We start from the raw sequence: 12,450 nt of genomic DNA on the forward strand, positions 1-12,450 counted from the left end.
CTCCTTTAAGACTACACACAGTGTGCAAACTGATCTCATACTAAACTCACCATGAGGAGCCGTCACCACGTTGCTTACGCAGCCTTCTTCGTTCAGGTTCTTGCCAGTGCAGCTGAAAATAGGACAGACTCAGTGTGAGAAGGGTACTTACCTAATACTCATATATATATACATATATATTTACAGTATATTATAGATTTTATCTTGGTAGGGCTTTTGGGAAGAGTTTGTAAGCTTCTGTAGTATTACTGCTGGCTGAAAACCTCATTGTGTTTTTTGTTGAGAATGAATAATTACACAATACTACTCTTTGGGAAAATTCTCCAATTTCCATTTTTCAGTTCTTCGAATTAGATGAACAAAGTTGAAATGAGGTAAATCTGGCAGCATGTTTTGTGGACAACATGCTGCTATTTGAAACTGTTTCAAAAACAAGTGTACTACTGTGTTTTTCAGTGGGATAATGTCAAAGTACTCTAAGATACTTTTTCTTTAACTTCAGAAAGGAGCTTTTGCTGTTGAAAAAGCCAATGTTCAAATGGTGAAACAGACATACTTAACCAGTGAGGGTCCTCTGTGTGGAGTGTCTGTTGGAGCTTTGGGGATATTGTTGGGGACGGGAGTGCTGCTGGTTCCTCGGGCAGGTGCGGTGGGGATGTAACCTGAAACTGATAAACATGTGGATATCAGAACCTGAGTGTGCTGGAACATACTATTGGTTTTTGTTAATGTGGAAGGAGTGGAAGTTTTTAATTATTATACATGTTTCCATGCTTTGTAAAGACTTCCCTTATATTTTATTCAATATCATTCTAAACTGTGGCTAGGAAAAATCCTACCAAGATTTGGGCTAAAACATGGGGACATGTTGGCAAACATCATCAAAAAGTCAGCACATGCAGTCAGATAAACACTGCACAGTCCCAGTGGTCACTCACTGGTGGAGCAGGGTCGCCCATCTGGTTCATCAGGGCAGGCGCACACAAAACTGTTGGTCTTGGCGAAGCAGAGGTGAGTGCAGCCGCCATTATTCACCCCACAGAGGTTGGTACCTAATGAGAGGAGAGAGAACATTCACAACAGATACCAAACAGTCTGAGGGCTTTATTTAGAATCAAGGAGTGTTTCTTTCTTTAGTTTGGTTCATTTCGTCAGGTGAGAAAGTTGGGATTTGAATTGGGCTTCCATTATGTAACAGCCCTGTGATGGCAGAAAATGAAGGTTGCAGCAAGATTACTATAATTCAATCTGTTACAAATTGAAATGCAATTTTAACTAATTACCTGTAAAAAAGTAAAATATTTTCATTAAATTACATTACAAGAAGCTCAAACAAATCCATCCGTTTAGCTAATTAACATCAGAGCGGCTGGAATCAGATTTCTTTTGAACCACCCTTCCAGCAAAAATCTTACTCATGTGGAAAGGTTACTGCTTCTTGTAAATCCATGTGACTTCTAATTAAAAGGGTTCATCTTCATGGGGCGCAGAGGGAGACAACAAAAGAACCATAAACAAATTTGATTAGGTTCATTTTTGTTTTAATTATGTTACTAATTAAACTACTGATTAAATCTTTGAGGCAAAATGTCCTGTTAAGATGTAATCTAGCAAAGTTGAAAATCAGATAACAACATAGCTCTGAGTAACTGAAAGTAAATTAGTATACATTATTGTGTTAGATGTCAATTTGAATACATTTTAAACTTGGGTATGTGCAGCTGTGGTTCAGCAGGTCACTGATTAGATTTGAGCTAGTCTGAACCTGTGTTCGTTGCCTGCTGTATTTCAGGCTCAGACATCTATATCAGTCTCTGCTGCTGACACGCTGACAAACATAGTGAGGTCTTTGGTGTCTCCATGTCAGCTGGAGGTGTCAGAAGAAAAGCCTCCTTACCTGTCTGTCTGTTAGGTGATACCACTATAATGTCCATGAGGCCCTCCACGTTGGCCAGCACGGTTTCCTTGTTACGGCCGGTGTGTTTGTCCACTCGCTGGATGGACTTAGTCTGCCAGTCCGTCCAGTAGATCCAGCGGTCTTGCTGCGAGAGTCGGGAGAAAGGGGTTAGAGGGGAGGACACCGGCTTCAACTGGGGAAACGAGGGAGAAGAAGAGAGGAGAGGAAAAACACAGACAAGGAGCAGGGGTATGGGAGGAAGAAAGGGAAGGGAGAGAGGAGGAAGAAAAATGAGGGTCAGAGTGGAAGGGAAGTAGAAGAAATGGTTAAGTCGAATGGGTTCAGTATGAGTTGGAGGACGGAGAGACGACCAGTGAGAGTCACACGGTGAGCCGATGAGTGAAAGAGAGCAGGTGAGTGGAGGAGGCAGCCAGGAGGAAGGGTCAGCCCAGTGAAAGCTGGGGGTGAGGAGGAACGGGGGGTACCTGTGTGAGGGCGAACGGGTGGGACACCGGACTGACGAGGATCTGACGTAGTTTCCCGTTCAGGTCCGAACTCTCGATCCTGTCCAAGTGGGCGTCCACCCAGAAGATCCTGCAGAAAACATCAGAATTAAAAACACACTTCTATACGCCCGTGAACACTTACGCTTATATTTGCATGTCCTGGTACATTACTGCACATATGCTCAATTATAATTGCACCCCATAATAAAAAGTTGACATAGCATAGTTATACTCTGTACTGTCAAATATGCAATCCCTTTAATGAAGTGAGTTAATCTCAGTATGTTCAGTTGCCATCTAATAACTGGCTGTTGTATAATGTTCAGAACTCTCTATTTGTCCTGCAGATATACTTTCTGATACTGACATGATTTGATTTCCCTACAGCGATCATTAGATCATGAAACTTTCATTATATCTAATCTAATTGCATTTACAAAAGCCCCACGGGTAGCTCCTTCCACACACAGCTTCTCTCTCTCTCTCTGACCTTCGTGTGTCGTAGTCTAGAGTGAGACCGTTGGGCCAGCCCAGGTCAGTGTTGATCAGGACCTTTCGGTCTGAGCCGTCCAGGTGAGATCGCTCAATCTTTGCAATGTGACCCCAGTCAGTCCAGAACAAGAACCTGCAGAGAAGAGGCCAAATTTGTGAGGAAACTTTCTAATGTGACACTTCCCAAAAAAAACAGATAAGTCTAAATAACACTCATTTTCATCCCAAAAGCTCCCAAAATGCTGAAGAAATGTCTTGTGAGACAAATTCTAATTTGAAGGTAAAGCCCGGTTCACTCCCCTCTCTCACCCTTTGCTCGGGAACACAGCGATGGCTCGGGGTTCATCCAAGCTGTTGTTTACCAGGACTTTGCGGCTCGTGCCATCCAAGCGGGCCACCTCGATGGTGTTGCGCCCAGTGTCGGTCCAGTACATGTTCCTGGACACCCAGTCTACAGCCAGCCCATCTGTGGTCTTCAGGCCCTGGCTGATCACCGTCTCCATTCCACTGCCGTCCAGGTTTGCACGTCTAAGAACAGAGTAAAGGTTGGACATTATATGACATAGGGCTACTTGATAAAAAAAAAAAAAATCTTGATAATACTGGTAAATAATGTGACCACCATTTTTATTCTGTTCTACGTCAGACTTGTCAGTTTACGGATTTATTTTCTTTTTTGTAAGATTTGGCTTTTTATAGTAGTATTGACAAGCTTTTTTTTTTTAAATCTCATTGATTTTTTGAATGAAGGCCATCCATTATCTACTGTATTTTTAAAGACAGCTATATATGACAATGACTGACCATGATAAATACAAATAATCATAAAGTTGTAATCAATGTAATGTAGACATTGTTCGCACCTTATAACATCCAGAGTGACATCTGTGTAGTAAAGTTTTCCGTCTACGCTGTCGTAGTCCAGTGAGATGACGTTGTGCAGCTCGGGCACCGGTACGTGCACGTCGGTGTGGTCATTAGTGTCCAGGGAGATTCTGCGCACACTGACGCGGTTGGAGAAGAGAAGGTAGGTCTCTGGAGAGTCGTCACATGACCTGCCGTCTCCCTTGAGCAGGATGCCGGTGGGACAGGCGCAGGACGTACCATTGGGACGAGGCAGGCACAGGTGGGTGCAGCCCCCGTTCCTCCTGCCACACTTATTAAAACCTGAAGAGGCCAGAGAGAGAAGGGTTGATGCAAAGAGACAGAGGTGCACTAAAATAAAACAGAAACACAGATACCTTGCCAAACAACAACCTGTGTGTACTTGCAGCAGACTTTTGTTTACACAGAGGTGTCTTACTGTTTCTAGGCAACACATAAAATCACTCAGTCAGTCACCAGGTAACCTATACATAATACAATTAAAAGAAGCTATATTTAGGTTGTTAACGGTATGTGGTGGTAATTTGTTAAAAATGTTTCAAACCTATAGGAATCAGTTAGAAAAAAGGTACCCAGACACATGATATGTGTTCACCAACTACAGCAGAGTAATGTTAGAGTGCCAAAAATAGAAATGGAGGTAAAAAACCCAAGGGAAACACATCAATTGTTATAGTGAAACAAAGGCCACTGAGCAAATCTGAAGAATGTAGGAAGTTGTATGATCTGCTGTGAAAGATACTGACTAGGTGAAATAAAGGAAATTAACAGTATAAATCCATGGAAACACTTTTTTCATGAGACATAATATATACTTCATGTCCTCAGACTCACCCAGTGGCCTCTCCCTGTCCACAGCCTGGATGTCCATAAGGCCTGGCAGGTTGGATCGCACCGTGATGGTGTTGGTCCCGGTGTTCTTGTCAGCTCGCTGGATGCTGCGACTCTGCCAGTCGGTCCAGTATATGTGGGGCCCCAGCAGAGTTAAACCGTAAGGGTGCTGGACTGGTGTCACAAGAGTGCGGCGATTCTGCCCGTTCAGGTCGGCCGACTCGATACGCTGAAGAGGGGCAGAGAGATGAAAGGGATTAACGCCATGATTCTAGAATATCTGATATCTTTCGTCTTAATGCATTTACATTTAAGCCAATTAGTGTTTCGCCATTTAACCTTTGAATCTCTCCTAATTTCTGCACCAAGGGGAGGTTATGCTGGAAAATAAGTGCTTTGTACGACGTGTTGCACATTTTCAGCCTCTCCTGGAGCTCATTTATAGTGTCATATTTATGATTTATGAGGTGAAAATTGTGTCATAAGGCATGACCACTGACCTCAGTGTGAGCGTCGGCCCACAGCAACTGTGAGCCGGCCATGTCGATGGCCAGGCCGTTGGGCCAGCCCAGGTTGTTACTGATGAGGACCACACGGTCTGATGCATCCATCCCCGAGCGCTCCAGCTTAGCATGCTCTCCCCAGTCTGTCCAGTATAAATAACTGGAGAAGAGAGAGAGAAAGAGAGAGGGATGCAGGGGTCGAAGGTCAGACAGCGTAAGGAGACTGAAAGCAGAGATAATATGTAGAGGACATGCTGGCTCACGAGACAAGCGAACAATATACATTGGACAACAAACAGAAGTCCGGATCCTGTACAGTCACTGGTGGTAATGATCAGGACCTTTCTTTCTTTCAACAGAACAGCAAATAATCACATTTTACAATATGTTGAACTAGAGCTAGCACAGAGCATAACAAGTCTTTAATGACACTAAAATATTTCTCAGTGAATGCTTAAAAGAGTGAAAAACATTCTCGTGGCCTCACCCCATCTCATGGTAGAGGGCGATGGCTCGAGGGCTGTCCAGGTTTTGCCAGACGAGAACTTTCCTCATGGAGCCGTCCAGGTTGGCAACCTCAATGCGGTTGGTTCCCGTGTCCGTCCAGTAGATCTTCCTGCCAACAGCATCCACCGCCAGGCCATCAGTCGTCATCAAGCCTAGATAGATGGATAGATGGATAGATGGATGGATAGATACTTTATTTATCAGAGGGAAATTCAAGACACAGAGAAACAAGGAGATGGAGTCGTGACACTGTGACAGGGTGGAGTTAAACAGCATTGCAAAGAACAATCCGCCTCACCTGTAGATATGATGTCTTCTTGTGCTTTTCCGTTAATGTTGGCTCTGCTGATTTTCTTCAGTGTGCTGTCAGACCAATAGACTTTTCCTGCAGGAGGCGCCACATACACATGTAAGAACTTCTACTTCATCACTTAAAAAAAAAAAAAAAACCCCGAACATTTTAAAACTTTGAGAAAACACGCAAACCTTCTTTGGGGTCGACACCGATGGCGATAGTGTTCTTCATGGAGCTATTGACGGCCAGAACCACATCAGCGAAGTAGGGGATATCTAAAGAAACCATCCTGATGTCTGTCCTCCGTGCAAAAATCAGGAAGCTGCTCATCCCTGCACACATACGAACAACACACAGAAGAAAAATATCACAGCACCATCCGGTCCGAATACAAAGGGGGCTGACATGCTTTTATGTCCCTGGCAGCAAAAGTTTTAACATTAAGTCTTTGAACCCTATGCTTTTTGAACTTTGTGTTTTCTCTATTTTTATTTAAAGGTAGATTCTGCCACTACTGTTGTTTTTCTTTTAAGTATTTCCTTTTGAGATGAAGATGTTTTGGCACTACATTTCCCATCATGTGATGGATCAGAGGCATTAAGCCATTACAGTGGATGTGGGATTCAGCCAGGACACATTTTAAATTAATTTTTTTGTCTTCGTATTTTGGTTAACCATTATCATGAAAAGTCAGCAGTAAAGCAGTTACCGTTTGCACTGTCAACATGGATGTATACTCATTTTTAGTCATAACTCAAGTTTTGACAAATACTGTAGAACTGTGGCTTGTCTTTGTAGGGCAGTATAGGCAACAATTACCTGGATTATTTTTGACACTTCTAATGTTTCAGAGCACATTGAGGATGGAAACTGTTGTACGATACTCCCTCTGTTTTAAATAATGAACAAATGTTTCAATGCAAACAGAGGTTGTTCCATACCAGGCGTGCAGGTCTTTCCATCCGTCTGCAGGTTGATCCCGGTGGGACAGGCACAGCTGGAGGCTTTGGGAGCAGGAGCCAGGAGACAGAGGTGGCTGCAGCCTCCATTATTCACCGAACACGGGTTACGCACTACAGATGGAGACACGCAAACAGACTAAGCTCACCCATCGTCCTACTTTCTAGGTCAGTTTAGAGGCAGGGAATGGAAAAAGAATAAAAGAAATTGGGGCAAACAAAACAAAAACACACAACTAGGAGCTACATACAGTAAAACCCTTCAGGGAACACGGGAGAGCCCCACACATCAGTAAGATCAGTGAGGTTTCAGTTTGGTATGAGCCCCTGAGGCTCTCTGCCCTCTCGGTTTACCTGTAATCCTCACAGTGTCAGAAGAGACACAGGATCTGAGCTCTGAGAAAAGGCGGCGAAAATCAGAAAAGCAGAAAGTGACAGGAGATCTTTTTCCCTTGTCACAAGAGATGACTGAAGTCCAACAGGACAAGTAAAGTGTGGACCGTAAGTATACAGACACATTTTCATTTACATATTTCATATCTCTGTACTGCAGCACATTGGATTTGAAACAGGACAGGCTGCTCCATAGTGCAGAACATTGAAGGTCCATTTGCCATATTTGGGCAAATAACAGTTATAAGCTACTAAAAATGTGGACTTAAAGCTCGTAGCCATTGTTTCATTCATTTCAGATCCAATGTGATGCAGCACAGAGATTCTGACTGCACTGTACATGTATGATTCAGTCGTGATCTGGCATGTGGAAGCACACTGACCTGTTTCGCGTAGTCGGTGGAACATGTGAATGTCCATTAGGTTCTCCAGGTTTTCAGCCAGTGTTTGTCGACCCAAGCCGGTGAGCTTGTCGGCGCTCTGGATGCTCTTGGACTGCCAGTCTGTCCAGTACAGCTTGTCCTCGTGTACGGTCAGGCCAAAGGGATGAGGCAGCTGGCTGCCAATCAAAACCTGCATGCAAAAACAGTAGTGGAGGTCTTGTGAGATCTGTGAACATCCATAAACATCTGTTTACAGTGTTAATGCCAAACTAACTAGTAAACTAATCTCAACTAAGGATGAACATTTCATGAAATTGCTGCAAATCAATTCTACTATTGAATGTCTCAAACTAATCAGCATGAAAACATGAACTTCATGAGGATAAAAGTGACGGCTTAATATCATAAAAACACCCTTTACCTGTCGGTCAGAACCATCAAAATTGCCAAATTCAATAGTCTTCATGCCAGCGTCAGCCCAGTACAGACGTTTGGTCTCGTAGTCAATGGCGAGTCCATTAGGCCACGTCAGATTGGATGAGATGATGACAATGCGGCTGGAGGCGTCCATTCCTGCACGCTCGATCTTTGGGTTGGCGCCCCAGTCGGTCCAGTACATAAAACTACGAAGAAAGGATAAAACGAATGAGAAAGAATCAAAGTGCAATGTACTGTTGAGGTTCATACGACTTTCTAATCATCTTACCCTCCGACTGGGTCAACGACAATGTCCCTGGGCCGGTCCAGGTTCTCCCATATGAGGACAGTGCGCATGCTCCCATCAGCATTAGAAACTTCGATACGATCCGTGCCTGAAAAACACAAGACATGACATAACTGGTTAAAATCCAAGAGTACACACTGTCATGCAGGTGACTGTATTGTATGAAAAGAGGATGTTTACCAGCATCGGTCCAGTAGAGCTTGCTGGTCACCCAGTCAATTGCCAAACCTGCTGGGCTCTCCAGACTGGTATCCACCACCACCTGGAAAAGTAGGGAGAAGAGAGATAAATAGATAATAGTTGGTGTTATTTATATGGTAGAGATAGACAACAACCACAAGATGATCTGCCACTGACATTTATGAATCGGAAGAATAGAAAGCCACTATTTCTTAGCAATACTTCCATTTTCCCATGAACCCGTAGTGATAGCTTCTTGTATTATTATGATTATTATTATGATTATCATGATTATTATGATTATGATTATTATTATTATCATCATTATTACTACTACAGTTTTCTGTTGTTTTAGTCCAAATTATTTTTGGTTTTAATTTTATTCTTTCTGTTTTGAAATGACTTCATGGATCCCTTATGAAACTGTTTGTGTATAGGATTGGTTGTTTTTGTGTTAGTTTTTTAGCCTGGTTACAGGCTAAATTTTCACTGTGGACAACAAAGAAAACTGAATCTAACACAACTACCTACATTATCCTCTACAAAGCATGAATTGCACTTTCACATCAGCCCCAGTAGATGACAGTATTGCATAAACTGAAATCCTGCTGTCTTCTGCTGCTGCTCCTCTCTGATGAGTCTGGGACAGATGAGAAACGGTGGCATGACACTGTTGGGTTCAGCCAGACTGTAGATGTCACTGACCTCCTGCTTGCTGCCGTTCCACAGCGCTCTGTTAATGGAGTCGGTGGTGACATCCGTCCAGTAGATGTAGCCGTCTTTGGCGTCCCAGTCCAGCGCCACGGCATTGCGCACGTCAGCCAGAGGGATAACATCATCAGACATGTCTTCTGTATCAAAGCTGACTCGTCGGATGTCCGTCCTTCGGGCAAAAAGCAGGAACTTGTCAAGACCTGATTAAAGACCAAAGGTCTTCTGTCAGTCTTCTAGGTTTAACAGTGGGGTCAACAGTGAACACAGCAAAACAGCACTAACATACAGACAACTAAAAGCCCTTAAAGGGCAAATGTCATACATAATAACCCTTCCTCTAACATACCTTTCTAAATAATGACAATAAAATGTATGTACTGGAAGATGTTTTTATAATCACAGGGTGTGCAAGTGTCACATAATTGTATTCCAAGTGGTGCAACTGTAACAGGGTAGTAAAAAATATAAAAGTGATTAAGTGATTAAGTGAGTAAAAACTTTTCCTAAATAGTCCATTTAAGCACTTCTTTAGCTGCACTGAACGGTATCATGTAATTTAACATGTTTTAAATATACATTAGTATAAACTTTATTTTGATGGAGGTCTTGTAATCCTCTGCATGTACATTTTTCACCCTACGCCTTGACTGCCAGGCTGATCAGGTAGATTAAATCCATGTTAGAGGATTATCTTTTACCCATTAAATCAGTAAAACCTTGCAGACGTTTTTGAATTACTAACTTTTTTTAAAAATTCAACAAGGTCTTGTAGTGATCCCTAAAAACTACATAAAGAATGCGCAAACTGGCTAAAATAGTTGTTTCATAAATGAATATATATGTACTCATATGAGACACTCACCATCGGCACAGTTGTAGTGGTCCACCTTCTTGAAGCCGGTGGGACAGGCACAGGTGAACGTCTTGTTTCTGGGGAGACACAGGTGGCTGCAGCCTCCGTTGTTGCTGCCACAGTGGTTCCTGCCACCTACAGGAGAGACAGAGGCACACAGCTCAGGATGTGATGGTTTATGTGGCTACATTTAGAAGAGGTTATTTTTAATTTCATCTAATTATTTATTTGCAATCAACCAGGGACCTCGGCTGGCCTCTATGATGACATTTTGCTCTTTGATTTCATTGCTGGAATTCCAGGATGTAATTGATTCTTTACAACATAGTGATCCATTTCATACATGGCCGATGTCTGATAGGAATCAGCAAAACTACCGAAAATAAAATGCGGGTTATAAATTTTTTTTATTTTCCTTTAAAATGATTTAAGACGCATTTTGTTTTCTTTCTGGGTAAATGTATATTAAAGGAATAGTTCCAATGGTTTGGGAATATGCTGACTTGCTTTCTGCAGTTCTGCAGATATTTTTTTATGAAAGCACAACCTTGAGCTTTCTTTTTTCTTTACCTTAAATTTAACATTTAACGTCACTGAAAATGTGCTCATTTCCATCTGCTGTCCCTAATCCAGATGTTGAATTCGCCATTAGAACAACAGTAAAACACACAACATGTAAAACTGGAACATGAGAAAACAAAACACGAAGCAGCTGAACAGGATAAAAGGCTCAGAGGAGTAAGCAACATGCAAAGCACAATGCAGGCAATTAAAACAAAACAAGGCTAAGACGACAGTCAGCGCAGAGAGTTAAAACATGACAACACAGAATCACATTACAGAAGACACAGGTAAAACCAGAGGGAACGCAATCTGACAAACACAGACAAAAAAGCCAAGTTAACGAGAGAAGACAAGCCAAGCATGCAGTGATTCAGTACCATGGCAGGTCTATTTGATTCTTAATCAAACTAAGATTATAGGCAAAGGAACAGTAAGAGTCGGTATACTGTATATTTAATGGAAGGACATTCCAAAACTGAGAAGCCCGTACTGTAAAGGGTGTCTGGCTGAACGATATTTTGCTCCTCAGGACAACAATGTCCTCTCTTATTCTGGCTCTGGTTAATCTCTCGCCAACATTCTTCTGAAATATGAATGTGGTAAACGGGGAGAGTGCTAATCCATTAAGAATTTTGTTTATTAAAGAAGCATTGGGAAATTTAATGAGGTTTTCCCAGCAAAGAAGACCATATCTAGGGAGTATGTTACAGTGATGGTAGCTTTTAGGTTTATTATCCAGGACCTTGAGGGCTTGTTTTATACAGATTGTACGGACTTTATTATTGTATCAGTGTGTTATATGTAAGAAAATCATCAAGCAAGGAAATAAGTCTTAAATCTAACTCTTGACAAGATGCAAATAAGAATATATCCCAAAATGCTGAACTATTCCTTTAATTATGAGGCAATACAGTATATATCGTATGTATTTTGCATTGGAAATAAATAAATAGTATTTTCTATTTCAAAAGTATCATGAACAACACATCGACTGCAGAGATTTAGATTTCTGTTCTTCTAAATGTCAGAGTTCTGAAGCCTCTTTGATCTGTTCAATTGATACAGAGTCCAACTCTGTTCAACTCAGACATTGAAAGTCTCAGTGAACCTCCACCAAAACAAAAAAGAACAGTGCCTGACCTCCCTTTGCCACCACAGAGGCAGCTCAAAGTTCAAATTAATGTCGAGTAGTTACAAGATTTTATCAGCGTGAACTTTCTCTTGGCCAGAACTCAAGTTCAACAGGGTTTGTTAGTAAAGAACACAAGTCTTTGCTGTCATGCTGATAAAACACCTCAAATGGACAGTTCACCACAGGGTCTAGCACTAGTGCAACAAATCATTCTATCATCTGTTTGCCACCGTGTGGGAAAGGTTTTCTCTTCTGCGTGCAATGATACCCTTAAAGAAGGTTCCTATTTTCCCTGTCTGTCCTCAGCCAGCTCATCTTCCACCCTCAACCCATGTGGAGTTTTTCTTTATGTTTTGTTGTTGAGCATTTTGTTCTCCTGCCTGCTGCACGGCATTTTCTACTGCTTCGGGCGGTAAACTTTGCTTTTAAAAAAATAGGTCCATTGTTCTCACCCAGAATTCACTTTAAAAAAAACACATCACACAATCACAGACAGATTTGAAGGGATGTGGGGTGAACAAATGACCATATAAGGAGCCTTTATTGTCTTATGAATGGAGAACACCCATTTTCTTTTGCCTCCAGCTCAACCTAGCTAGAGCAAGCTCTGGCCCTTTGTCCATTTACTGTGC

At 42.1% G+C, this 12,450-nt stretch overlaps 1 protein-coding gene across 1 annotated transcript in view; it reads right to left on the reverse strand.

Annotated features, from left to right (window-relative positions):
• The window catches only part of lrp4 (low density lipoprotein receptor-related protein 4), a gene marked incomplete in the record, with an annotated part of 92,810 nt that overhangs the window by 3,157 nt on the left and 77,203 nt on the right, over positions 1-12,450 (reverse strand). The window contains 20 exon segments of the mRNA XM_035682344.1: positions 51-112; positions 557-668; positions 939-1,052; positions 1,898-2,090; positions 2,383-2,491; positions 2,894-3,028; positions 3,205-3,423; positions 3,759-4,062; positions 4,615-4,840; positions 5,112-5,274; positions 5,602-5,773; positions 5,920-6,006; positions 6,108-6,248; positions 6,858-6,989; positions 7,652-7,841; positions 8,073-8,274; positions 8,358-8,463; positions 8,556-8,637; positions 9,261-9,469; positions 10,132-10,257. Of these exon segments, the coding sequence (XP_035538237.1) occupies positions 51-112; positions 557-668; positions 939-1,052; positions 1,898-2,090; positions 2,383-2,491; positions 2,894-3,028; positions 3,205-3,423; positions 3,759-4,062; positions 4,615-4,840; positions 5,112-5,274; positions 5,602-5,773; positions 5,920-6,006; positions 6,108-6,248; positions 6,858-6,989; positions 7,652-7,841; positions 8,073-8,274; positions 8,358-8,463; positions 8,556-8,637; positions 9,261-9,469; positions 10,132-10,257 (3,084 nt within the window).

The sequence above is a fragment of the Morone saxatilis genome, unplaced genomic scaffold, assembly GCF_004916995.1.
Source record: "Morone saxatilis isolate NCDOM2014 unplaced genomic scaffold, NCSU_SB_2.0 Contig11, whole genome shotgun sequence".
Classification (NCBI taxonomy): domain Eukaryota; kingdom Metazoa; phylum Chordata; class Actinopteri; family Moronidae; genus Morone; species Morone saxatilis.